The sequence below is a fragment of the Penicillium cinerascens genome (assembly GCF_028974065.1).
Source record: "Penicillium cinerascens strain IBT 15544 chromosome Unknown contig_5_segment0_segment0, whole genome shotgun sequence".
Lineage (NCBI taxonomy): Eukaryota > Fungi > Ascomycota > Eurotiomycetes > Eurotiales > Aspergillaceae > Penicillium > Penicillium cinerascens.
This window is the reverse complement of record NW_026695294.1, coordinates 1999038-2025694: the sequence shown is the minus strand read 5'-3', so window position 1 is coordinate 2025694 and position 26657 is coordinate 1999038. Positions and strand designations below refer to the sequence as shown.

Genomic DNA, 26657 nt, shown 5'->3' with positions numbered 1-26657 from the left:
CACCATGGGCAAAAAGAGAAAGGCCGGCGGCCGCCCAGCAAAAAAAGCTGAAGCCCCTGCGCGCACCAAGTTTGATGTCGAAGAGCGCTTCGACGACTCAGAGGATGACTTCCAGACCGGCCGCGACCAGATCCTGCTGGACGATGGCCCGGAGACTAAGCGGCGGCGGAGAGTCGCAGAAGAAGGTACGTTGGTTGATTTAATATCTAGTACGCAGGTGGAAGTATCTGACTTTTCTTTGCAGAGGAGATGCTTCAGCCTTCCGATGAGGAAATTCTAGGTTACGAGGACGCGGACGAGGACGACCTCGAAGGCGAAGAGAATTACGAGGACGAGGACGATGATGATATGGGTGCCCCCAATGGCCGTCGTGGCGAGGAGTCTGACGAGGAAGAGGGCATCGCAGCCTGGGGTTCTTCGAAAAAGGATCTTTACAACGCAGACCAGATTGAGACCGAGGTTGATGCCTTGGAGGAGGAGCAAGAAGCCAAGAGATTGCAGCAGAAGCAGCTGCAGGCTATGGACGAGGCCGACTTTGGTTTCGATGAATCTGAATGGGCGGACTCCGGCAAGGCGGAGGACGAAGCTGAGGATGCCGGCGTGGTCACCGAAGTGCTCCCGCAGCTGGAGATCACTGAGGATATGGGAACCGACGAGAAGCTAAAGATCCTCAAGTCGAGGTATCCCGAGTTTGAGCCCCTGGCAAAGGACTTTACAGACCTTCAGTCTACCTACCGGGATCTTCAGAAGGCAGCATCGACGGCCTCGACAGCGGCAAAAGAGGATGATGACGAGCCTCAACCAGCTCCTGTGGCTGTGGTGCAATTGCGTGCACTGTCGGCGTATCTGGGCACGATCAACTTGTACTTTATGCTTCTTGCTTCATCTTCCGATGGAAATAACGGCAACATGCCAATTTCACCGGCCGAGCTTCGACAGCACCCTGTGATGGGCTCTCTTGTGAAGTTCCGGAAACTCTGGGAGAAGGTCAAGGGTCTCGAGACTCCCGAGGTTCTTGAAGTTGCTAAGACTTCTGCCAAGGCAACTGCCAAACCCGAGCCTAAGGCCCAGAAACAGCAAAAGAAAACGAAGGAGGCTAAGGAGCCCGCACCGAAGAAGTTGAGCAAGGCAGAGAAGGCGGCTCTGGCAGCGCAAGCCGAAGCCGAAGCCCGTCGCGCCGAGCGTCTTGCGGAGACTGAAGCCGGCCTCGCTGATCTGTCCAACCTGGCCACCGAGCCTGGTCAGAAGCGCAAGACCAAGAAGACCAAGACGCCCGCCAAGGACGACGACTCCGACTTTGGTGATGAGGATGCCTTGACTGCCCGCGAGGCTGAGGAGAAGGCCAAGCAGAAGCGTTCTCTCCGCTTCTACACCTCCCAGCTGGCACAGAAGGCCAGCAAGCGCCACAACGCCGGCAAAGATGCAGGTGGTGATGCTGATATTCCGTACCGCGAGCGTCTCAAGGACCGACAGTCCCGACTCAACGCCGAGGCCGAGAGACGTGGTCGTCAACAACCCGACATCGGCCAAGAGCTCGGCGGTGACAGCGACGACGAAGACCGCCGCGTTGCCAAGGAGCTCCGCAAGGGCAACCAATCCGGCAGTGACGACGAGTACTATGACATGGTCGCTGCGCGAGGCAAGCAACGCAAGGACGACAAGAAGGCTCGCGCCGACGCCTACGCAGCCGCAGCTCGCGAGGGTGGCCAGGTCCAGGTCCAAGAGGAAATTGGACCTGATGGCAAGCGTGCCATCACCTACCAGATCCAAAAGAACAAGGGTCTCACGCCGCACCGGAACAAAGACTCGCGCAATCCGCGTGTCAAGAAACGTAAGAAGTACGAGGAGAAAAAGAAGAAGCTGGGTAGTATTCGCCAGATCTACAAGGGAGGCGAGAGCCGTGGTGGTTACGGTGGTGAGCTTACGGGTATCAAAAAGAACCTGGTCAAGAGTGTTAAGCTCTGAGGCCGGGGTAGGGTATAGAGATCATGGATATTTTGTTTTTATCACGGCGTCTACGTTCTTGGCAGATACAGGCATTCAATATGTACATAACTCCAATTTCACCCTTTCAAGCTCAAGCTCTAGATTCTTTTCACTAGATTGGATTGAACCATTCACACTTTCTTGGTCCTCATGGGAAACATAGGTAACCCCTCAGCAAACTGAGGACGACATGGAATCTAGAGCATATAAGAACATAATAATGATATTCAAGAGCTATAATCGCGGGGAAATGCAGGAGAGTTGGCAGTCTCGGCGCAACGAGCCGCATAGGATCCTCCAAGTAGCACATTCACCGCACCTGACCGGGACATTGCCGGAGTAAAATCGATTTGGCCCCCAGAGTATATCGAGGGGAGCTAAGTGGGGATGATGATAGCGTACTGTTAATGGTATAGATCGACACCTGTTACCTCGCCCTGTGCGCCAATTAAGAATTATCGCAGGGCACACACAGGGCGCAGTAAGCCTTAAGGCATATTTCATGATGAGTCAACCCATTGTCCCTACTCCCGCAGACCACTCACCCTGTTGGCTGGAATAAGTCCTCTAGGCTTGTCTTCGTATCGTGGCTGGGGACCCTTTCGAGTGAGAGGTCCATTTTGAGGAAATTTCTCGCAAGTGCGTTCTGCCTCCATGTCAGTAAACTGTATAGAAAAATAAAACCATTATGGACTATTCATACCGCATGCTGCAGGGTTTGCATCTCTTCGGTAGATAACGTGGCACATGCAGCAACGAGATTCTCGCCTCGGGCTGCGAGTATTGCAATTTCATTTGCGCGCGAGACAATGGCCCCGTCGATCCCGTTGATTGCGGCGCAGCTATTAATTTCTCGTCAGCAAGTCAGTGCACAAAAGTTCTGAATCGTGTAGAGGTTCATACATGGTACCGAAGCTCTTGCTGCTGCGGCCAGGACGGAAGCTATGGGATCGTTTAGTCCTCTGTATCCAACGCGGGGAAGAATAATGTTGAGCAGACTTGTGAAGATAGGTGACCTGGTCTTCTACATCCTGAAACTCTTCACAAACCTTGACCTCCATGTGTCCGAGTTGCAAGCCGGGTCGTGGTGCAAGAAAGCCATTTTCAAAAATCTCGTGGAAATGAGTAGCGGCAATTACCTTTGGGGAGTCTTCGATATTGAGTAAATGCTCGAGTATTCCACAGGCCAGGCCAATACCATCTGCATAAATTAGCATTCTCTCATCTGGAAGTCCGACAAAGACACTCACCACTCTGACTTGTGCCTTTGCCGAACTCGTCGATGAGAACCAGGCTTCGGCCAGTGACATGCTTGAGGCAAAGCGAAATTTGCTGCAAGTCACTCATGAAAGTACTTTGAATCTAAGTTCTGGTTTAGCCATAGAGCATTAAATGGGTGAGGGTGTCCTGTCATACCTGGGAAACACTCTCCTGGGTGTTGATCTTCGTCAATATTTTGTCTGTTATACCAAGTTCTGCGCTATCTGCAGGAACAAAGCTGTCATTACGAGTGAGTAAAGCTCCTTAAGAGGGATAAATGATTGAACTAACCTCCCAATTTGTGCAAGGTAAACAATGAGAGCGACCTGAATACCTCTTAGACAACGTGCAAGACAGTCATTTTAGGCATGGGGTCTCACCTGCTTCATATAGACACTTTTGCCGGAGTAGTTTGGCCCGGTCAGCAGTAGCATGCTGGGATCTTTATTTGCCGATGAAGAGACCACATTGTCTCCAAGATTCTCTCTCCCACTCGTGAGAACGGTGTCGTTTGGGACGTATGATGAAACCGTTAGTTCTTGCAGAATATGACTGGTACAGGTTAGAATAAGTGCGAGACAGCTTAAATAGACATTTTCTCACCGGCCGCTCTTGATTTTTATTTGATTTTCTCTTACCATTCGTGGCCGTGTCAGCTTGAAGAGGCCAGCTGCCTGTGTGAGGGCGAGAAGACTGTACAAGAATTAGCTTTCTCCATGCACCAATCATTCAAGTCACGAACCTGTCCACCTCTCCACACACATCGGATGCTTCGATAAGCACATTCTCATACTGAAGGACTCTCTGGGCCAAATCGTACACGATCTCGATCTCTCTCTCTAGAAGAAATCAATCGTTAATGAAAGAAGAGCGCGGCTACCATCGAGACAAACTTACCACAGATGAGCCCGTAGATATCTCCGAGCCTTTCGTCCAATTCTCGCATACGAAAGTCCTTGAAGTAAGCTCTAGTTTCGGTAGTGAAAACCAGCTCCCAATCCCCAATTGTGCCAGAGTAAGCAGGGTCTCCTCTGTCATTGAGAGAGATGGCAATGTTGAAGCCGAGCTGGGGGAAATAGATGACGTTCAAATCGACGTCAAGATCCTCTGGAATTGTTGTTGCAATCTCAATGGCTACGTTCTTGAGAAGACTGTTCAGGCCGTCGTATCGGTCTTTCATCTTGTCGAGCTCACGATCGAGACCTTGTTTGACCACCGTCCGGCCTTGTTCCTCGGAGTTATCGATATCAACGATTTCCTGGATCATTCGCCCCACTCTATGAAGCTGGGCGGCCTCAAGGATTTGAATTGCCTTCTAGAATTAGCTTGTGAATCCCTGTGTTTTGGATTGAAGGTCTCAACCTTTGTTCGTAGAGCCAGCTCCTCTGCTCCTGAAATCTCGCGAAGTGCATCATGGATGTCGATCGAATAGAAAGCAAACTGGAAAATTGGATCAGCAGTAAATATCTAAAGCTGTGAAAGAACATACAGCCAAAAGACTCGCCCATACAGTGGCCTTGAACCCAGTGATTTTCGCACTTCCTGTACTGATACCCTTGTGGAGATTGATCATCACAGGCCGAAGATTCTTGATATGCTTCAATCCCTTGGTCAATTTCTCGAGAGCGGCCAAGTTACCCGGTCGGGAGAGCATTGAAATAAAGTCATGGCGCTCTCGAATAGCCTCAAGACTGAGGCTTGGGCGGAAGAATATCTGTTTGAGATTGGCTCTGCCCTGGGGTGTATACGCAAACTGCCGGAAGAGACCATAAACCGAGAGGCCCTCTTTTCCAGAAGCCGACTTCTTGCCTGGGCCTTGGTTGAACATGTTTGGATGCGACTCGGGCTGCATGATCTGGAGGGAGAGTAATGTATTGCTTCCGATCCACCTTTTTCCGTATTATTAGATGCGGTCCATCGTCGAGAGTATGTCAGTCACTTACATCGTGTCCTGCAAACTGAACATCTCCAAATACCTGACCCTAAAAGAATCAGTTTCGATAGGACCGATGTTCGTTGTAGCTCGCCGTCTCTGCAAGTATGAAAGGATTGCTCCGGCACAGCCAACGGTCACCGGATTTTCCATGTCGACAGAGCTGGAAATGTGTAAAAGCCTTCCTTCATGAAGTGTAAAGCCCATGTGCTCGGGGTCTGTTTGTTCTGTTTCTTCACCGCATCCATCGAGACCGTTCTGGGGTACAAAGAAGCGTAGTCTTTCTTCATGAGATGATGATACGTCTAGCGCAATGAGTCTGGACTCTGCATTGGAATAAGTGAACTCTTGAGAGGGACGAACGTCCACCTGATAGGGGAGATACAAGGATGAATCTATTTCCCATGGGTGGATTAGCCTCGAAAATTGTGACTGGAATGTTAGAAAAATACCATTATCTTGTGTGAGGTTCTGTCCTTGTATATTGGTCAGGTCGACTCGAGGAGGCGTCAAAATCACCGTTGGTTTGATCTGAAAAATCACTGGACAAGGTCAGCAAGCATTGTCAGCGACTTGAAAAATTCTCAATAACAGAGCATACAGGCATTGATCATTTCCAATTCTCCCGACTTGCTATCTCCCATAAGGTACAGCTTCTCTTCCTCCGCGGAGTAGTATGAACACCCCACCGTCCCGCGGTCTTTTATGTCAATGGCGGCGATAATGTGGCCAGTATCGTCATCATCATCATCGGATCGTTCATGCTCTTCACCTCCAGTTTGAGTCTCCGTTGAGAATGACTTCTGCAATCCCTGCACCGCTGAGGACGCCGGTGGATGGGTTGGGACTCTTGATATGGTGGATGCTCGTCTCGGCGAGCGAGCGTCGTGACCCCCCATCAATTCAGCGGTACGGGGAGTCATGGGAGGTGGACGAGATCGAGGTACCGCTGGCGAGTGCTTTCTTTTCTGGGAAGAACGCATTTTGCGAAGAACTAGGAGATGGCAACTTAGTGTCAAGGTGTGTAGTGAAGAGAACGAGCGACCTGGGTCACGTTGCTCTCCCCAATTACCGTCTACGCAGCGGCTCTACAAGCTACAGAATGTCTTTTCAATAGTCAATTATGAGCGGACTTGCATTTAAACATACTCGAGATGAGTTGAACTAATATACAGAAGGTACCATGAATGAAGATAAACATGTGTAATAATAAAAACCGAGCAACCTTGAAACACCATCATGAATGCCCTGAAATGCGACCAAAAACACCGTTGCGAAACAAAGTTCATGCACTTTCATCAACAATCTCCCCGGCAGAAACTTCCAATAAAGACTTTTCAGCATTAAGAGACACACGAGCAGTCTGGCCAGACGTGATCTCGCCACGGATGATCTTGTCAGCCAAGCGGTTTCCGATCTCCTTGGAGATCAACCGGTTGAGAGGACGAGCTCCAAACTTTGGGTCGTAACCCTTCGTGCATAGCCAATCCTTGATCTCGTCATCCACCTTCAAGGTAATCCGGCGGTCGTCAAGGCGTCCTTGCAGCTCCTTGATTCTGATGTCGACGATATCGCGCAAGGCTTCCCGCGAGAGTCGCCTGAATATGATGAACTCGTCGATGCGGTTAAGGAACTCAGGCGGGTACGATGATTGGACAACGTCCATGACGGCCTGCTTGATGTCTGACGGGACCTCGGGAGCGCCCTCGTCCTTGTAGGCATGCAGGGGATCGGCGCCGACCAGGATTTCGGCTCCAAGGTTCGATGTCAGGACGATCAAGGTATTTCTGAAATCAACCTTGTGACCCTGGGCATCCGTGAGGAAGCCATCGTCGAGGACCTGGAGTAGCAAAGCGGAAATATCGCGATGCGCTTTCTCGAACTCATCGAACAGAAGCACGGCATATGGCTTCCGTCTGACTGCTTCTGTAAGTTGACCGGCATCATCGTAGCCAACGTATCCGGCCGGGGAACCGATCAAACGGCTGATCGTATGCTTCTCCTGGAATTCACTCATGTCAAATCGCACGACTGCAGACTCACTGGAAAATAGGAACTCGGCCATTTTCTTGCACAGCTCGGTCTTTCCCACACCAGTCGGTCCAAGGAACATAAACGAGGCCAGTGGGCGGTTTTCACCACTAAGACCGGCTCTCTGCATCCGCACTGCATCGGCAACAGCAGAAAGAGCTTCGTCTTGACCGCGAACAGACTTCCGAAGAGTGTCCTCCATGTGAATCAGCTTCTCAACCTCGCCAGCCATGAGCTTATTGACTGGAATGCCGGTGGTTCGAGAAACGACATTGCCAATGTCGTCGGCGGTAACAGAGTCGTGGATCAGAGTTTGTTTGTCTCCATCTTGCTCTGCCCCCTCCTTGGGCAACTTGGCCTCAAGTTCAGGAATGGTGGAGTATCGGAGCTCTCCAGCCTTGGCGAAGTTGCCTTCGCGCTGAGCCTGCTCAAGCTGGAACCTTGCAAGTTCCAGATCCTCCTTGGTACGCTTGATTCCGTCAATTTCAGCCTTTTCCTTCTCCCAGACCTCGGTCAATTTTTTAGCCTCTTCTTGTTTGACCTTCAGGTCTTCTTGGAGTTTCTCCCGGCGCTCACGGCTGCTAACGTCGGTTTCCTTGCGAAGAGACTCGAGCTCGATTTGAATCGTGGTGATGTCCCGCTCCAATTCTCGGATAGCATCAGGCTTGGATTCTTGCTGCAGTCGAAGTGCTGAAGCAGCTTCGTCCACCAGGTCGATGGCCTTGTCGGGGAGGAACCGGTCGGTGATATAGCGATTGCTGTAGGTAGCTGCGGCAACAAGGGCACCGTCCGTGATCCTAACACCGTGGTGGACTTCATATTTGTTCTTGATACCACGAAGGATAGAGATGGTCGAAGCAACAGACGGCTCGCCAACAAGGATAGGTTGAAAACGACGGGCGAGAGCAACGTCCTTTTCAATCAAGCGGTATTCGTTCAAAGTCGTAGCACCGCAGCATTGAAGATCGCCTCTGGACAGGGCAGGCTTCAGCAGGTTGCTCGCGTCAATGCTACCCTCAGCCTTCCCCAGTCCCAGTAGGGTGTGAAGCTCGTCAATGAAGAGAATCACCCCGCCATGCGCGTCTTCGACTTCCTTCAGGACTTTCTTGAGACGTTCCTCGAAGTCACCGCGAAACTTGGCACCCGCAATCAGCGAGCCAAGGTCCAACGAAATCACGCGCTTGTTCTTGATGCTCTCGGGAACATCGCCTTGTACAATGCGCTGGGCCAGGCCTTCCAACACAGCCGTCTTACCAGTTCCAGCCGCGCCAATCAGCACAGGATTGTTCTTGGTACGTCGCGACAGGACCTGAATGGTTCGATGGATCTCGGCATCTCTTCCAATAACCGGGTCCAGCTTTCCGGCTTTGGCTTTGTCCGTTAGGTCAACACCGAACTGCTCAAGCGCGGGCTTTTCTTCCTCGCCACTCATGTTCATGCGGTGAGTACCGCCGGGAGGATGTGGACGACCGGAGGCATAATGGCGTATCGCAGAAACCGGAGTCAGTCTTGCTGCCGGCGCAAGGAGCGCAGGGGTCTGGAGAAGTCGAGTGGACCGCGAGATCGGTAGGAGCGAACGGGTGCTTGGTATGTGTGGAGTCCGCAGTAGCCGACTGCGCGAAGCAAGAGAGAGTCTGGCTGCCATGGTGGATGGTGATGCGCGGGGGAGGGCAGCAACACCATGTGCTTTAATAGTTGCGCAGCGGCAACAACGTGATGTTTCTCGAAAGCTCCACCAGTCGAGCGCTCAGTGGCGGAAGAAGGTAGAAGCTCCGCCTGTCGCTGGGGCCAGCTCCGTCACCACTTGAGTCACGTGGCAGCACGCTATTAAACGGAAGAAAAAATGTTTTACCCCTCGCCCACATTGTTTTCTTCCCCCCTTTACACCTACTTTTTCCCACTCACATCCACTCCCTTCTTTCACAATGGGTTTCACCGACTTCGTCTCTGACACCGGCCTGACTCGTAAGCTTCGCCTCGGCTTTTTCACTCTGTTTTGAACCTTGGGAACTGACTTTGCCCCCAGTGGCCAACAACTACCTGGCCACCCGCAGCTACATCGTTGGGTAAGATATAAGCCGCACCCCTACCTCTTTCAATCTTAGTTTTTCCTATTTTCTCTTTTCGTCTTGCTTTTATGATGAGAACAAATTGGTCCGTGTTTAGGAGGCGGATTAAGACCCCGCTACATGACTACATCCAATGCGAGCAATCGCGTCTCTGATTTCGACTTGCATTATTTCGCACTTGTTTATAACTACGTTCATGGCGACTCGGTACTGACTGTACTTGATAGCAACGGACCCAGCCAGGCCGATGTTGTGAGCTTCAAGGCCTTCAGCGCCGCCCCCGACGCTGCCAAGTACCCCCACGTTGCCCGTTGGTACAAGCACATCGCCTCCTACGAGGCTGAGTTCTCCACCCTCCCCGGTGATGCCTCCAAGGCCTTCACCACCTACGGCCCTGAGTCCCACGAACTCCCCTCCAACCCCAAGGACAAGCCCGAGGAGGATGATGAGGAGGACCTCTTCGGCTCCGACTCCGAGGAGGAGGATACCGCCGCTGTTGAGGAGCGCAACAAGCGTCTCGAGGAGTACAAGGCCAAGAAGGCCGCCAAGGGCCCCAAGCCCGCTGCTAAGTCTCTTGTCACTCTTGAGGTGAAGCCCTGGGGTACGTGTTTCCTTTGTACGATTCAGCCGACGAATTCGTCCTAACCGCTTTTACAGATGACGAGACCGACCTTAAGGAGATGGAGGCCAACGTCCGCGCCATTGAGCAGGATGGTCTGGTCTGGGGTGCTTCCAAGCTCGTTGCCGTCGGCTTCGGTATTAAGAAGCTTCAGATCAACTTGGTCGTCGAGGACGAGAAGGTCTCCACCGATGAGCTTCAGGCCCGCATCGAGGAGGATGAGGACCACGTCCAGTCCACCGATATTGCTGCCATGCAGAAGCTGTAAATGATGCTTAATGAAGTGGATGGCGTGATGATGGATATTTTTGATGTGTTAGGACCTTGATTACGAACCTAGAACCCAGCCGGACAGTGGCTTGGGATGATGAAAAATAAAAAATTTTCACGACCACATCTTTTTATTCAAAACCGTAGCTGGTAGTTGTCAGCCCTGTACTGGCCGTGCTAGAGGTTTTGGCAGGGGTAGGACTTGAATTGGACACGTCATGCCTTCGAATGTTCGCGAAGCCGGGGTCGACAATCATTCATCGAATTAGGAGTTGAGATGGTAGTGGTTTCTAAGATAACTCGATGTCTTTGCTACGGGTCACCGCATGTTCCGAAGATTTTCTAAAAGCGCAGACTTGATTCATAGGATAACTCATTACTCCTCTACAGTCTGGTCTTTTCCAATTCCCAATAGACCGATATATACAACTCCGTTGCCAGACATTATCCGACGAAGCTTGTACCCATGGCCAATTGTAGTTTGCAAGATCGAATCATGATAGCTCGGATTTTCCCATGTTAGCTACTAAACAGAATGACAAGAACGAGCTATCAACTCCCTAGGAAAATGTTTGTAGAAGGTTGATCTACTCCAATGATCATTTTAGGAAAGGCGCAGAGGGTTAAAAGGAGATGACTAATCGCCCAAGCGGGACAACGCCAAAGCACCCGAGTTGCACCTGGGGCAGACATCCCGACTCAAGACGGGCTATCTCAACGCGAACAAGGCTCCCGATACTTATTGGTCCTCGGCGGCACTTTGAATAACTGCCCTCAACACGGGAGAGAAACACACATCTTTCCCTAGCACAACCACGAGACCCCAACCCCCGAATCGACCACATCACCGATCACGATGAGCTTCCTCTCACGCCTGGTAACACTATTCGGCCTGGTCCTGCTGGCCCACGCGTACGTCTCTACCAATTACCGCAAGCCTATCCAACGAGACATCCGCTAACGAGCTCTACAGAGGCTACTCGGCCCATGAACACACGATCCTCTTCAGCAATACCCGCCTCGCCCTGCCGCAGGATATCATCGTCGAAACTCTAGTCGCCGTCGTCGTGGTCTCTGTCGGCCTGGTGCTGGGTGCGGAGAAACTGAAGCCCATCAGCTGGCGCGACTGGGCGGGTGAGATCGAGCGGGATGGCGGTGCACGGAACCCGTACTTGAGTCTGGAGGAGCGTTATGGATTCTGGGATATTCGGGTGAGATTTCGTCCCTTTCTTACCCTTGGTTTCCTTTTACGGAAGGCCCGTAGACTTGACGAGAGACCCTGTGTCACAATGGCTACACCACACAGATCAACGTGAGCTAACCTGAATTTGGGGGATTATAGGCCAAGCGAAAGGAATTTGCGGATTGGATGCGGGGCCCGGATGTGTTGGAGTGATATGGAACGTCATATTGGATGTGATGCAGTGGTTCTTGTATAATATGCATTGCTGCGAGGGAGTCTCAATCGATCCTAGAAGATTGGCGTTGTGATCAGTACCAACCCCCAAGGATGTTCCGTTTATTGTGTCCAGAGATCAGTTCTCGGTGTAGACTATGCCCGGTCTGGACTCATTATTCTCGTCCGGGAGATCTACAATGCAGCTACACTGCAGACAAAGGCAACAGCCTGCGCAAGGATCACGCCTCCCGCGATACTCGAGCCGAGCGTACGTGTAGAAATGCAGAACTTGTTTTCAAGGCTCATGACCTGGACGCCTGCTTTTGTATAGCCACCACGGCACTTGGGCAGTCATGCGTACCACCTCCGTCTCAAAGGTTGCATGAAGTACGCGTTGCCCGTCACACAGAGCCCGGCCCAAAGAGAAACCGTTGCCCGCACTCAACTTTAAGATACCGAGTTCCCTGCAGGGACTGCGGCGACACCGACGAGGATGCAGCAGCCCAGACCTAAAAAGGGCGTGGCTGTGTGTGATACACATATACATAGCCTTTGCTTTTCTGAACCGAAGGTCATCTCATTAATTGTCCAAGGCTGGCATATTATCAATTCTGCATGGAGAAGATCGCCATCAGCGAACCACTGGACGTGTTTCGTACTTGTCGGCCAAGAAAAAGAAAGACCCACTGCAGTTCTTGGATCCACGAAATGAGTCTAGGCGGATGCTTCGAGGTGGGACTTGGCGTTGTAAGGAAGAAAATGGAAGAAACTTCGGAGGGTGCTAGAAAGTGCTATACGGTAAAGGCATCGCGAACACCACAGCCGATCATTTCTGTGTTTAGTAACTGGCTAGCGTGGAAACGAATATTCGGACGATGGGTGATGTCTCACACGATTACTCCACTTGGGCTCGCCGGTTTCACTACGGATACTACGAGCGCCACCAGGAATGGACCAGGCGTGAGGTGCCGAGGACGTGTTTTTAGTAACAACGATCAACCGCGGCTGACGACTGGATGACTGGTTTAGGATTCGTAGGCCTCTACGCGGTCTGCCAAGAGATCTGCGCTTCTGGGGAACCGTAAGCTTTGAGCTATTCTGTCTACTGTTTACCGGGTAGTGCAGGGGCGCTAGAGTACCTTAGGTGGGATCGTGCACTCCGTACCAGATTTTCGTTACCACCTTTTCATTTAATGTGCTTTGCCCTATCCGTTAGGGGGTATTCCGCATGGGCAGGGCATGGCAATTGGTGACAACAGTGGGGTCATTGGTAATATTGGAACCGTGTTTCTCATAGACACATCAAACTCTACGGATACAGTAGACAATAATTGTTTCCAAGCTTACGAGCCGATGCACGGTAGGCAGCCGGTGTGACCCCTAAAATAGCAGCGCCACTCGACCTGCACGCCCAGCTCCGCGCTAGAATGGCCAGCCCGTACGATGAATGGGCCGCAGCCGATGCCTTAACCTGTTTCAGGAACGATGGCGTCGCCCAAGTCTCAAATAAAAGACAAGTCCAGCTTCCTGTCTCCTAGGACAACCGTACTTTCATAAATTCCCACCTCTTCCCTTTCACTCTTCTTCTTCTCCCCGCACATCTACTTCCCACACCCCACATCACCAGCAACATCAATATCTCCAACCTCCACAATGCGTTCCTCCATTGTCTTTGCTACCCTCTCTGCCTTCGCTCTGGGCGCCTCTGCTCAGGTAAGTATCACTCAACACCGTGTTGATGGTCAATGTTTGCACTCCGACCCTAACTCGTGCCAATAGAGCAACCCGGCCACTCAGTATCTCACTGAGACCAACTCTCTCGGTGTTGTCACTGGCCAGCCCTCTGTTGTTACTTCTCAGCCCGCTGCCGTCACCTCTCAGCCCTCTGTTGTGACTTCCCAGGAGCCTGCTGCCTCCATCCCCGCTGGTCTCACCTCCCCCGTTGTCAACGTGACTGGGGGCACCACTTTCACCTCTTCCGTCAAGGTCACCAGCACTGGCACTTCTACCGCTACTGACTCGACCAAGACCTCCACTGAGACCACCGAGAGCGTCTCAACCATGACCTCCACCTCCACCGGCACTTCGTCGCCCAGCTCTAGCGGTGCCTCCAGCTCCAGCGGTGCCTCTGGCTCCAGCTCCAGCTCCACTGGTGGCGCTGCCATGGCCACTGCTGGCCTCGGCATGTTCGCCGGTGCTGCCCTGGCTGTCCTTGCTCTGTAAGCAGCACCAGCCTATGACCATGCACTCGCCATTGAGACCCGAGAACCCATTCTGGCAAATACTCTGATGGGAATAGGGCCCGGATAATGGAACTGGTTGAGTGGATTTACAGATCTTCCAGGTCTGTGGGATGAGGAACGCGAAAATGTTAGCAAGTTTCTTTTCTGATCTTTCTTTTTCTGAATCTTAATCACGGGGGACTTGTAATTGATCGTCTATGGCATTTGGTATATTGAATTTTTTGTTTCGCGTGTGAATCGGACAGCATACCGGCGGCGCATCCGTTTCTCGCTTGATTTCTGATGCTCATGATTAGCTTAATTCCTGGCAAATAGTAAATACATCGTCGAGAGACTGCCACTCCTTGAATCATTTATGAGGCGCTCCAATCTTCTTGTATAGACTCTACCTAGATCATATTATTATGAGTCAATAGTTCCCTGATGTTGTGAGTAATATCTCGCGTAGCGAGATGGGGTCGAATTGTTCAATGCCCCAAGGTGGATGCCTCATATGGTTGGACGACGTGAATGGGCACCCATCTCATGAAGGAAATGAGACCCATCATGCCCATATTCAGGGGCAGCTGATAACAGTGTAGTCTGCAGAAGCAGATGTGATCTATCTGCTGTGATGCAAGTAGACTGTACAGTCCTAAAAGGGAAGTGTAATGAGCGACGCGACTCGCGTCACGGACGCGTCACCGCTTCGGGACTAGCGGCTCCAAACAGCCGGTCGTTGAAGTAACCGGCTGTTGTGCTGCTTCAAACATCCAAACACCACCCACCATGGTAAGTGTCCACGGTGTTCCCCAGTGTGTACTAGAAGGCGCTTAAAGATACTAATTATGCGATATAGCCTTCCAATCTGCGCCGACTCGCGGCAGACCATGCTGCCCTGCATGGCGACAACCTCCCGCCGTATTACCTGTTGCCGCCGGACGATGGCCGTTTTGCTGCGGCCGACGACCTATCGCAGTTGACGGTCCTTCTGACTGGCCCGACCGGTACACCGTACTCACAGGGCCTATGGCGACTTCATCTCAAGATGCCGGAGGACTATCCGAACAGCCCGCCCAAGGCGATGTTCCGAACACGCATATGGCATCCTAATGTGGAGGAGATGACGGGTGCGGTGTGTGTGGATACACTCAAGAGAGACTGGCAGTCAAAGTTGACCCTTCGCGATGTGCTTATTGTGAGTGTGCATCCTGTCAAGTGAATAAATGTCGGAGAACTGAACTAATCACTTCGTGTTAGACCATCTCCTGCCTTCTGATCAACCCCAACCCTGACTCGGCCCTCAACGCATCAGCAGGCACCCTGCTCCGAGAAGAATTCGATGCTTTCTCCCACCAAGCGAAACTGATGACCTCCATTCATGCCCCAATCCCACCGGACCTCAAGGACTCCGTCACGGAAGCCAAGAACAGGGGCGAAGACGCCAGTTCAATACGCCCCGAGGAAGATACATCCACCCAACGTCCACGAAAACAACAACGCCTACACCCAGGCACAATTAAGAAATCAATCCACAAACCCAACCCATCCGACGACATAAGCGACAGCGAAAACGAAGACCCAGCCAGCGCGAGCAAAGAAAACAATCCTTCCCTCTCCTCCTCCCCCGTCCGCCTCACACCCCCAAGCCCGCGCAAGAGCACACTCGGAAAACGCCCCCTCTCCGTCCTTACAATGCCCTACCCCGAAGATCCAGACGCGGACATGATGCTGGTCGACTCCGACTCCGACTCCGAGCACGAGCGGGGCCTGACAAAGAGTTCCTCAGAACAAAACATCAGCGCAAACACCCGTACCCGCGCCTCCGTCTCGCCTCAGCGCAAATCCCCGAAACTCACACTCAACAATGGTGGCAACGCTTCCTTCCGACTGCGCGACGATCTGCAAATCTACGAGGATGTGCCGGACCGCACACTGGCGGAATTTTCGCGCCGCTTCAGTGGTGACGGGAAGGAGAACTGCACTGAGGCGAGTGGCGGCTTGAAGGACAAGACAGAATCGCAGGACAAAGCGACTGGTACCAATCCTCTGGCTGGTCAGATCCAGGGTCTTTCAATGAAGTCACCGGTGAACTCGAATCTCTCCCGCGTCTTGAAGAAGGTTGTCGGAGGTCCACGCAAGGCCACTGCGCCAAAGGCCAAGCCTCGTATTGGAGTTCGGCGTCTGTGAGGATGCTATGATTCTTTGCTGGACCGATCTTTCTGCATTCCTCGGTGTCGTGTGCTTCCATCTTTTGCATTTCGATACCCCCTTTCGCTATAGGCTTTATTTGATGGATTTCATGGCGCAATATGAGGAAAAACAACAGCATGGTGACTAGTCCCATGAGGGTGGATGTGTTTAATGGGGGCTCTCTCATATCATCCGGTGTTAGGGTAGTAGGGTATTTGAATAATGTCTGCATAATGCATGTTTGCCTAAGCAATTGGTTCGAAGTCGTAGACTTTCCAGGGCTTAAGACGGTTGTATGGGTCTAGCTACACTGAGGGCCACGCAGAGGATCCAAGATTGCAAGGCTACCTACCACCTCTCAGCGACTACGAGTAGGAAGAACTGAATGTGTAAATACCTGATTAATGGAAAGACTATCAAGCTTTAATCAATTTTCCCCTCGAATCGCCAATCTTCTCGAGGGCCACAAATCCCGACCTTTTGTCAAAAGCAAAGGGAACGGACCAGGAAAGGGGACCGAGACAAGCTCAGATGGGAACAATACTTTCTCTCTCCGGGAGACGACCCAGATACTCTCAATAAGAGGATAACAAAATCAGACAACCGCTGCACAACATATAACAAAACACTAAGTATACGCGCCCCATGACACGTCGGATAGATGGCAGCACAACTGAGGATTGACTACCGGGTGCAAAAAAGGGGAATACCAGGAAGAAAATTCCCGATAATGATATGTTCGATCCGCGTGTCTGAGGAGGAATTATGTCCGTAGGTGTCTGTGAACACTTTGAAGATGTCCGACACGCCCAAAGAATCTGCAGGATAGGCATGCAATAATATATCCCAAGGAAGGAGAAATTAACCGCCCTTCGACTCCTTTACAGGGCGTAAGGGTTGACAGAGCGAACAGTCAGGCATCTGTGCAAGGCTAAATTAGCTTGAAACTTTCGTAGAATTTAAATCAGTGTACTCACGGCGGGCTCTTGCTCAGGTCAGTCTTCAGGATGATGGGGAGGCGAGTCATCTCCGTGACATCCTGGATGAAGTCTCCATTCTCCTCGCGGAGCTTGAAGAGCTTCAAGTACTTCTCCTTGTTGGTCAACTTGTTCTCGGGCGCATCGCTGGTGCTCGAGGCGATCTTGGGGTCGGATCGAGTACGGTGAGGACCCTGTTGGAGGTGGCCGTTGCGGGTGGGAGACGGCGGCATGCTCTGGGTCGACCGGTCAGCCGAGTTCAAAGAAACGCCGGCGGCCGCCTCGGTCACCTCGTCTACTTCCTCGTCATCATCGAAGAGGGCATCAACATCGTCAGCAGACATTGTTCCAGTCTCAGTCTGCTTCCGCATAGCCTCATCATGTTCACGAGCACGCTGCTTTGCAGCTTCAGCCTCTCGAGCAGCAGCAGCAGCCTGAGCAGCACGAGAGTTGCCGGGTTTGGGGCGCTCATCCTCGGGGACAAATGCAGATGAGGGAACGCCCTTCTCCCAGTAGAGTTCAAGCACGCGAGAGTCCTTGCGGTACTCGGCCTTCTTTAGAGGCAGCTGGTCGCAGTGCACACGCTTCTCGAAGCCATACTCGGGAATAAGAACGTCGAAGGCGGATTCGTATACGCAAAGGACAATACCCTCGCTGATGAGATCGCCGCCAATCTCGTGGACCTTGCGATCCATTTTGCGACAGGCCTCGATGTGGACACTTTGTTCCTGTGCGTTGAGAGCCGAGTCCTTTTTGTTGTTGCAAAGGTCGGCAGTCTTGTTCAAGGACTCCATGTCGTCGGTGAACTCGATAGCACCCTCCGAGAGAACTGCCTCAAGCTGACGGTGCACGAGAACATCGGCGTAGCGGCGAGACGGGTTGGTGAAGTGAGTGTACACGGGCACATTCAAGGTGTAGTGCTGGCGCTGCTCGTCGGCGGAGCCAGATCCAACGAAGTACTTGGCCCGCTGCATGGCCTTCGCGAGGAGAACTTCCATACCCTAGAGAAAATGTTAGCAAAAGCCATTTTTCAAGTCCAATCCATGCGACCAACCTTGCGAAGATCGACATCTTCCACCTTGCACAGGCTGCTCTGCAAGGTTCCACTGCTGGATGCATCGAGACCGAAACCAAGACGGTTCATTCTCTCCACAAACAGCGTGAGACGGCGCGAGCTAGGGGGATCCTGGCGGCGAAGGAATGCCTTCTCAGGCATTGCACTAGCCAGCTTGCGAGCCACGAAGAAGTTGGCCTGGCGGCTCAGTTCTTCGACGAGTTCATGGGCCGGGGTAGAATCGAAGATGTTGTACTCAACGGGCACATTCTCATCATCAAGCTGCTGGAGCAGACGCAGGCTAGGGACTTTAGCAGCACGGTTGCCGAAACGAGCATCCCGGAACTTGTTTGCAGCGGTCTAAATGCAAGTTAGTAAAAAAAAAGCTCGAAGATCAGAAAGGGTGAAACTCACGCTCAGCAACTGAATGCTGTCGTTAGTGATGCCGGCACCGGTCGCGCTCGACTTGCCAGTGATAACTGAGTTCACCTCCTCGTAGGTGAGATGGCCTGCGCTCTTGATGACACCCTTGCCAATCCAGACATCGTCATCGACCGCGCCAGTCTCAAGGCTGGCCTTGAAGACAACGCTGACAGTTAGGCGGTCTTCACCGGGAAGAAGAGAGCAGAGCTCATTGGAGACACGAGGGGGAAGCATGTTCATTATGCGGTCAACCAGGTAGACAGCAGTGCCGCGCTTCTTGGCCTCGCGATCCACAAGAGAGTTGCCCTTGACGAAGTGCGCAATGTCAGCGACGTGGACACCAATCTCGACCTTTCCGTCGCCCAGCTTCTTGACGTGGAAAGCATCCTCAAGTGCCTTGGTGTCTTGCGGGTCAATGGTGAAGGCGGTCTCTTCACGGAAGTCACGGCGAGTAGCTAGGGCCTCGGCATCATTAGCAACTGACCAATCCTCCCAGCCGATGCTCTTCAGAACGGCATCAGAAAACTCGTCAGATCCAAAGTTGTTGTCACGGAGGAGAGCATCCGTCTCGACGCGAAGGTCACCCATCTCTCCAAGCTGCTCAACAAGCGTACCGAAGGGGTGCAGAGAGGTGATGGGCCAACGCTTAATAGAGGCGACGAAGATGCGGTTGGCGTAGTCCTGGTGCTTCTCCACAAAGTCTCGCGGAGCCTGCTCAGTCGGAATGGCAATCAAAGGCACACGCTTGTCGGTAGGCTTGAACCAGACGATCTTGGGCTTCTCCTGGTGACGGTCTTGGTTACGGCCGTGGGCACCATCTCTGGCTTGCCGCTCAGCCTCTTGCTTTTCCTTGGTTGCCTGGCTGCTGGGGCGAAGGAGACCAAGAGTACCGGAGAACATCTGACCCGCAATGCGTTCAACGACCGCAACAACATGTCCAGCATACAAGGGCTTCTGCTCGTCACTGATCTCATCCTCCTCAACGAGCAGAAGGGACTGTCCCTCGACCTCGACATCGTCATTCTTCTTCTGCGTAGGACGCTGGCGAAGACTGCCACGGCGACGGATGCTTCCATCCGGGCCAATTTCTTGCCTATCGCCATTGGAGTCGGAGCGACCCAGCTTGTCATTTCCGGCATTGCTGCCTGACCGCGCATCGGTGATATCCTTGCGCTTCTTCTTCTCCTCCTTTTCCTTCTTTTGCGACCAGACTTCATCCACATCGAGGAGCTCGACCGCAACGTAGTCACCCTCAAGGGCGCGGTTACGGTCCTTGCTACCACATATGAAAATGTCGGCATCCAGATCAGGGGTGGTCACATACGCGTCGGAGCGGTTCTTCTTATTCACACGCAGGACACCGGCAACCAATTGGCCGTTGCTAATGAGTGCGGGAAGATTGGCCTGGGGCAGGTAGGGAGTGAAGAGGGTCTTCCGCTGCTGCTGCTGCTGCTGCTGCTGAACAGACAGCTGCGGCGGAGCGTGCTGGCTGACCTGAAGACCGCCCATGGCCTGACCATTCTGTTGCTGCAGGGCCTGGAGCTGTGCGAGCTGGAGAGGGTTCAGCTGCTGACCACCGAACATTTGAGGAGGTGCCATCATGACCTGGCCCTGGGGCAGCTGGATCAGTTGACCAGGGTACTGGAACTGGCCGATGGAGCCCATAGACTGGTTCATGGACGGCCGGGAGCGGTGACCAGGCTGGAAACCACCCTGCTGCTGCTGTTGCTGCTGCTGGCCGAAGTTCTTCTGTTGGTCTTGTCCCTGGTTCTGGTTATTGGGCTGGCGCCAATTGCCGTCAAAGTTTCGGGATCCGGTGCGAGCGTGGCCGGGCTGGCTGGGCCGGCGTTGGTTGTCGGATGATCCAGCATCACTGGGAGCGGGGAACTGGAATCCGCCGGCACCGCGGCCAGAGATGGAGCCGCGGTTGCCGCCAATAGCCATGGATTGGCTTCGACCGTGACCGCCAGCCCGCATGTTCCCAGCGCGCTGCATACCGAGGCCCTGCGGTGCAGGAGAAGTGCTAGAAGCGGGCTTGTCGTCCGACTGGCCCTCCGACCCACTGGCACCAGGGGCAGGAGCTGGGAACTGGAAGCCCGAGGCGGTTCTCTTCTGCTGGGCAAGCTCGGCGGCCTTCTTGGCTTCTGGGAGAGCCAGAGAGTGGCGGCGCTGGTGACCACCGCCGGGTGGGCCTCCACGACCACGGCCCTGGTTGTTATTCTCGTTTCGGTGGTTGGGGCCTTGCTGGTTTTGATCGGCGTAACCGGAGGCCCCCGAGGATGGAGCAGGAGGCGGGCCCATCGGGAGACCAGGCAGAGCGGACTGATTGCGGCGGTGCGAGTGGTTTGGTGGCGCGTGCATTGAAGCCCCGAGCTGCTGTGGTTGCTGCTGGGGGAACTGGAAGGCGTTGTTGACCTGAGGAGAAACACCACCCATGTTTCCGCCGGGAGAAAAGGCGTTGACCTGACCCAGCTGCTGAGGCTGGAGCAGGCCCATGTTAACGTACTGTTGATGTGTGGCAGCAATCTGTTGCTGCTGCTGCTGGAGTAGCTCAATCTGTTGCTGAATGGCCAGTTGTTCCACTGTTCCCAAGTCAGTCATCACCATCACAGATTACCCGTGAGAAAGGGGGCCATACTCATCAAAGGGGTCAGCTCAGAGGGACTTCTCCGATGAGCGATATGGAGTTTGCGCCCTCCGGGGCCTGGTGGCCCGGACTGGCCTTGTTGATCCATAGTCCTAGATGAAGGACGACGGCTATCTGTAGAGTGTAATATGTGGAGAGGCGGAGAGGATCCGGCGACAGGAAAGACTGGCGTTACCTCCAAAGGCAATCGAACCGAGAGATTCGTAGCACAAACTGACCGCAGATGGCGCTTTATGTGCTGACGATAGTTTCGACGCGACGATGAACGGTGTGAACTATACTGAAAGGGAGAAAGGGCGGGTCAGTTATGGTAAAGAGGATGAATTCAGAAGAAAACAAGTCAAGACTCGAGAGAAAAGAGAGTGTGAGGGCAGAAGTGAAGGAACGATTGTGGGTAGGAGGGAACGTGAAACGTGGAAGTTGCGATGAGTCGGACAGTTTGCATTGCGGGCGGAGACCAAGGGACTCGGGCAAGACCAAAACAGCAGGGAAAGAGAGCTTGAGACAGCAACACACGCAACAAAAGCGGATCAAGCCTCCGAAATGGACAGGGAAATGCTTATAACGAGGACGCCCTTACCTGCAAGAGAGACTAATGATAACCTCGGAGCTCTAGCATTCCAAAATGACGTCTGTGCTGTCCAACGTGGGATGAAAATCGCTAGAGGGCCAACGAAGCGGTCAAGCCGTACAATCGAGGGAGAGTGACAGCCAAATCAATTGCACCTGTCAATGCACCTTGAATCGACGAACCCAAAGATCGACTGAAAGGGACGACGCTCGCTCGATTGGAAATTAGGAGTTGGAAGGAACGAGTCGACTGGAGTGAAGTCTGCGGCGCTTGAAAGGCACTCTGTAGCTGACAACCAGACCGAGAAGAGGTATCGGGGATGCAATCCTCGATCGAGAGCCGGCAAGAGTCGGTTACTCGAAAACCACGGAAGCTGGGGGGGTGGGAGCTTTCTCTCCAGGAACTCCCAGGAAAACGGGATTCAGTTGCACGTCCCCGAAGAGAATGACAACCGGGTGAAGAGGGATAGAACGGACGATGCAAGCACCGACTTTGGTGAAGGAACGATGGGGAGAGAGAGTATGAGAGATGAGGGAGAAGAAGAGAGAGGGGGGGAAAGGAGAAGTGAAGTGATGATGGGCTCCATACAAAGGCGGGTGTGGGGAGACCCAAAGGAGGGTCGTACGGTCACTACAATACGGCGTATCCTTCCTCCTTGGACGTGAGAACATGGTGTAAATACCCCGTCTGAACACACCGCAAACCTATCCAGCAACGGATGGCCATGGATGATCTCCGTCCCCGTTTCATCTCAATTCTCCCCCGTCACTTTTGCCCTTATCTTTCTCTCTACAGGTGCATGTGCCTTTGTCGGATAATTTCGAGATAGCACAAGCTGCCTGGTCGGTGGGGAAGGCCACTCCCTGTAACTTGCAGGGATCGACCCTCTCATTACAAATATACGCTAGGTAATAAGTTGGCGGCTTTTAGGGCCATCAAGCTGGAGCAACAGTCTCTTGCGCTAATGGCGACTGGGGGTGGGAATCCCATAGGAGAGTGTCGATGGCCGGTGTCCTGTACAGCTTGAGCCATTTTCACAGCTACTCATTAGCCAGGGTTTCTGCCATCCATGTAATAGACAGTAAACAGGAAGCCAGCCAGCTTGAAACATAAAATGGATGATGCTCACGATGATGCAAAGCGAACCAGATTTCCGCCGCTGAGTCAGCTCGTAATTTATTTTCGATTCAGAGCGATAAACATCGCCCCGGGATGCTCGCTGAGTTGTTGCGTAGTAATGACAAGAAAAAGCACCTAGGTATGTCGCTACACTAGTCGGAAGCGCGCTGGTCCTCCCGTACAGCTCCTTCACTACTCGAATTTCGGTCGCGCGTCGAAAGAACGTCCAGCTGATCTCGATCGCGTTTTAGAATACCCCAAGCCACCTTGCTGCGATTTATCTTCCTCGCGCACGACACTCGCTGCCCGACTCACTCGCTTTTGGCTTTGGTGGTGACTGAAGACTTGGTGACCGGATCACACCTCTTTAATACACGATTGGTCCTGCCCATTAGGTCGCTACCTACAAACGTTCCTGGGCCTGAACCGCCCAATTCGTCTCATTTGGCTCTGAACGTGGGCACGATCATGCCTCGCGCTTACTTGGTGTGACTACTGAATCGTCTTTCATTTTCCATTCACCCCGCCTGGCCTTTTCTCTCTTCGCCCCTTCGTTCCCCTCGCTGTCAACCTTTCTCTCTACACCCATTGGCGCCGCAGTACTCCCGCAGCTGCTTCAACTTCATTCCCTGTTGCACCTGGTAAATCGACGGCGACCAACATGACCCGACACAGAGTTCACGTCCCACCGTTGGACAGCCCGTCCAAACAGCTTATGCTCGACCTGACTCGAGACCTCGAGCAGGTAAAGCTCTTCAACACCGAGCTCAAAAAGGTCTATGCCTACGAGCGCAAAACCTACTATGAGAACCTCGACCGGATCGACCGCGAGGTCGAGGCCGTACACACCACCGCCCTCGATGAAGTCGCCGCTTTCCATGACCGAATCCGCGAGGAGGCCGAAGCTACCCTGAAAGAACACAACCGCGCAGAGGAGGAAGAGCGCCGCCGCAAGGAAGAAGAGGCTCGGAAAGAACGGGAACGCATCGAACGCGAGAAGGCCGAGAAGGATCGACGAGAGAAGGAAGAAGCTGCACGGCTCGAAGCCGAGCGCAAGGCCAAGGAGCAAGCTAAGAAGAAAGCTGAAGAAGATGCTGAGCGTGCGCGGCGGGCCGTGCAGCAAGAAAAAGAACGCAAGGACCGTGAAGAAAAGGAGCGTGTTGAGGCTGAGAACCGCAAGCAAGAAGAAGAGGTCAAGAAGGCCCAGCAGGCGGCTCAGCAGGCGACAGAGCAACAGGCTCGAGCACAACAGCAGCAGAAGCTTGGTGCTGGTCGCCTCACAGCTCAAGAGGTCAGTGTGCAGGAGCGCTATGTTGCACTTCACCAGACCCTCAAAGAAATGCGGCAGAATTTGCGCAACTTTGGCAAGGAAAACCCTGCCGTTAAGAAAGCAATGGGTGACATGCGGCGTTCAATTAAGAAGTGTGTGGGTCAATTGCGAGACGGCAAGGGAACCAACAAGAAGCAGGTTTGTCTTCTTTAACCCCCTGAATACAAGCATCGAATGGTTATTGACGTGAATGCCAAACAGATCCAAGATATCAAAGTCGAGCTTCAAAAAGCTTCTGCCATCCCTGAGCCAACAGTGGATATCCGCCAGTTCATCGCTTTCCCTCCTCCTGAAATCGCTGCCGAGGAGAACAAGGTCCCTGTCATGCTAATCTATGGACTCAACATTTTCGCCAAATGCCTGGTCTCAGCTCTGATCACCGAGGCATCCATCAACCCGGCCCACGCGGAGCCCATTGGCATCGTCGCCGCACAGATCTTCTCCTTGGATGCATTCATGTACAAGGGAATCCACATGTCCGACATTCTATGGGCCAAATACCGGGTAGTCTGCCCAGCCCTTTGGGGATTCACTGGCAGCGAAAAGACCGAAGCAGGCCGAAAGGCACTGGGCTGGTGGCGCGAAGAAGCCGGCGGTCCATTTATCAGCGAACAAGCTCACTTGGACCGTATGACCGCCCTGGGCGCCGGGTTCTCATCATTGACCCTCCGCAATTTTGGCAAAGCGCAGCGCCGAAATCCTTTCCCCAACACCATCTTCTGGACCTCGATCCAGAAAATCCTCTCCATTTCTCCCGCCGAAATGCAAGATACCCAAGTCACTCTGCTGCAGTCTATGCTTAAATCTTCCGAGGAACGAGTCTTCACATTCTTCGGCCAGTTTGGTCTGGTCATCTTGCGGAAGGCTATTGTCGAGTTACCTGCGGCCCTTCCGCGCAAGACTATGCCCGTGACTCAGTTGAAGTTGCTGCAGGAGACCTACATGCGGAGTAAGAATGTCCTCATCTGAGTGGGGTTTTTGCAATTTTTGCGAATCAAGCTACGGCCAATCTTTGCTGGTTTTTTTAATATCAGGACTCTTGCATTATGAACAACACAGCGTACTGGCTTGATAATAAGCGTGCAGGCATTGACTATGAGAATCGAAGGAATTTGGGCGATGAATCGCATGGCTGGTTCATGTTCATATGAATAGCATTTTTAACATTTATCCAATGATCCAAACAAATCGAATACTTCAAACTATCGACTCTCAACTTTAGTAGCTAGGAAGCAGGTAATCTAACATACTGGATTTCATGTCTTACCAGAGCTGTTGCTCGTGATAATAAGCCTTCGAAAGTGACTTTGAATGACGCTGCGTTTACTTCCAGCCGGTTTTGATTCTTTGACGATTTGAAGCTTGGAGATGACGCTCATCCCATCCAGAAAAGCCAAACTTGTTGATATCTGGCTCTTGAGCACCTCAGGTCATATCTCATTGTGAGGGTATTCACGACAGTCGATGGAGATGGTTCTTGGTCATTCTACTCTGCCCCGATGAGCGGCAGATGTATACATACCGTTCGAGACTAGCGTTCGAGTCATCTTCTGACAGCCCCCACTCCGAATAACCACGTACAAATGCCAAACGTCCTCCTTTCTATATCCTTAATTCATATCGGGTGTCCTCAAGATGTTTCCTAGCTCAAATATTCTTCGCTTACCTTTGAAAGGGGCCCTAAGCCTCCCAACACGGGTCCAGGCCCAACCGCCACTTGCCCATACCGCGGTTCTCCACGGACCACCCAGAAAGTCCAGAACGCCGGGATGTTCCCCAAACATGTTCGCGACTCAATCTGCACTCTTGAACAAGCATACCCGGCCGAAGCCGGATTCGGAAGAGTCCGACGCGGATCCAATGCATACTCCATCCGTGACCCTCGAGTCTCTCGGCATTGGGAAGAATATGAAAATTTTCTTAATTGCTGTTCTCGTTGTGTTTGGTACGATCGAGACTTGGTTCTGGTGTAAGGCTATTTGGATTTGGTGGAAAGGAGGTCGAGAGGATGGCGAAATTGTGAAATAAAGTCTTTGGGATTGGGACGAATTCTGTTTTTGGGTGTTCACTTGTACTATTACACATATATAATCTCCTCTCTTGACTTCTCGGCGAAGAATGGCGCTATTTGAAAAAGTTCGCTCTGTATGACTCTCTAGGTTGACAAGATCATAGGTTTTAGAAAGACGCCAGAAAGGCAATCGTGCAAGGCTAAATTAACCTATGATCGACCCGTCTAGCGCTTCATCATGCCACATATTCCTCGTCACCACTCAACGCGGCAATTGTGATCTCTCACAAGAGGCTACGGCACTTCTATATATTACAATGCTACCACTGGTTGATTTCATACGAGAAAATGCCGACGGCCGGGTTAAGTTGGGCATCGAACAACGCCCGGGTGCTTCAGCCACTCGGAGCCGGATGGATGTAGTATCAGGCAATATGGGACAAACCGGGTCACCGCAGAAGCCCATTTAAGTGCAATTGCAAGACCTGGACAGCCCAGATCAGAGCGAACCACGAATCGGCCATTATGGGAGCTCCTTTTTTG

General features: G+C 52.6%; 10 protein-coding genes across 10 annotated transcripts; 7 read left to right on the top strand and 3 right to left on the bottom strand.

Moving 5' to 3' along the window:
• Positions 1-4: 4 nt before the first annotated feature.
• Positions 5-1965, top strand: N7498_005218 (something about silencing 10 family protein; the record flags this gene model as incomplete). Its single annotated transcript, XM_058452280.1, has 2 exons — positions 5-185; positions 245-1965. The coding sequence occupies 2 exons, from the start codon at positions 5-7 to the stop codon at positions 1963-1965; spliced, it is 1902 nt and encodes a 633-aa protein (XP_058308818.1).
• Positions 1966-2527: 562 nt separating this feature from the next.
• On the bottom strand, positions 2528-6162 carry N7498_005217 (MutS family protein MSH5; the record flags this gene model as incomplete). The annotated part of the gene is made up of 15 exons (XM_058452279.1): positions 2528-2632; positions 2690-2828; positions 2890-3187; positions 3237-3348; positions 3403-3484; positions 3538-3572; positions 3627-3798; positions 3850-3939; positions 3989-4085; positions 4144-4558; positions 4609-4686; positions 4736-5135; positions 5190-5574; positions 5632-5721; positions 5781-6162. 15 exons carry the CDS (start codon positions 6160-6162, stop codon positions 2528-2530), a joined length of 2880 nt encoding a protein of 959 aa, XP_058308817.1.
• Positions 6163-6464: 302 nt separating this feature from the next.
• On the bottom strand, positions 6465-8855 carry hsp78 (chaperone ATPase HSP78; the record flags this gene model as incomplete). The annotated part of the gene is made up of 1 exon (XM_058452278.1): positions 6465-8855. The coding sequence occupies one exon, from the start codon at positions 8853-8855 to the stop codon at positions 6465-6467; it is 2391 nt and encodes a 796-aa protein (XP_058308816.1).
• Positions 8856-9135: 280 nt separating this feature from the next.
• On the top strand, positions 9136-10166 carry N7498_005215 (translation elongation factor 1 subunit beta; the record flags this gene model as incomplete). The annotated part of the gene is made up of 4 exons (XM_058452277.1): positions 9136-9175; positions 9237-9276; positions 9507-9880; positions 9937-10166. 4 exons carry the CDS (start codon positions 9136-9138, stop codon positions 10164-10166), a joined length of 684 nt encoding a protein of 227 aa, XP_058308815.1.
• Positions 10167-11024: 858 nt separating this feature from the next.
• Positions 11025-11610, top strand: N7498_005214 (membrane magnesium transporter family protein; the record flags this gene model as incomplete). The annotated part of the gene is made up of 3 exons (XM_058452276.1): positions 11025-11080; positions 11142-11379; positions 11511-11610. 3 exons carry the CDS (start codon positions 11025-11027, stop codon positions 11562-11564), a joined length of 348 nt encoding a protein of 115 aa, XP_058308814.1. The 3' UTR covers positions 11565-11610.
• Positions 11611-13160: 1550 nt separating this feature from the next.
• Positions 13161-13784, top strand: N7498_005213 (putative GPI anchored protein; the record flags this gene model as incomplete). The annotated part of the gene is made up of 2 exons (XM_058452275.1): positions 13161-13280; positions 13347-13784. Coding segments are annotated over exons 1-2 (498 nt in total), but the record flags the coding sequence as incomplete, so codon positions are not given.
• A 794-nt stretch (positions 13785-14578) lies between these two features.
• On the top strand, positions 14579-15979 carry N7498_005212 (putative ubiquitin conjugating enzyme E2; the record flags this gene model as incomplete). Its single annotated transcript, XM_058452274.1, has 3 exons — positions 14579-14581; positions 14649-14987; positions 15050-15979. 3 exons carry the CDS (start codon positions 14579-14581, stop codon positions 15977-15979), a joined length of 1272 nt encoding a protein of 423 aa, XP_058308812.1.
• Positions 15980-16370: 391 nt separating this feature from the next.
• ssdA (mRNA-binding translational repressor SSD1) lies at positions 16371-21234 on the bottom strand. The gene is made up of 5 exons (XM_058452273.1): positions 21075-21234; positions 18428-21018; positions 18014-18373; positions 16960-17960; positions 16371-16903 (listed from the first exon to the last, which is right to left on the bottom strand). Exons 1-5 carry the CDS (start codon positions 21169-21171, stop codon positions 16864-16866), a joined length of 4089 nt encoding a protein of 1362 aa, XP_058308811.1. The 5' UTR covers positions 21172-21234; the 3' UTR covers positions 16371-16863.
• Positions 21235-23434: 2200 nt separating this feature from the next.
• Positions 23435-25072, top strand: N7498_005210 (putative RNA export mediator Gle1; the record flags this gene model as incomplete). The annotated part of the gene is made up of 2 exons (XM_058452272.1): positions 23435-24241; positions 24305-25072. The coding sequence occupies 2 exons, from the start codon at positions 23435-23437 to the stop codon at positions 25070-25072; spliced, it is 1575 nt and encodes a 524-aa protein (XP_058308810.1).
• An 813-nt stretch (positions 25073-25885) lies between these two features.
• N7498_005209 (uncharacterized protein) lies at positions 25886-26131 on the top strand (the record flags this gene model as incomplete). The annotated part of the gene is made up of 1 exon (XM_058452271.1): positions 25886-26131. The coding sequence occupies one exon, from the start codon at positions 25886-25888 to the stop codon at positions 26129-26131; it is 246 nt and encodes an 81-aa protein (XP_058308809.1).
• Between the last annotated feature and the right edge of the window lie 526 nt (positions 26132-26657).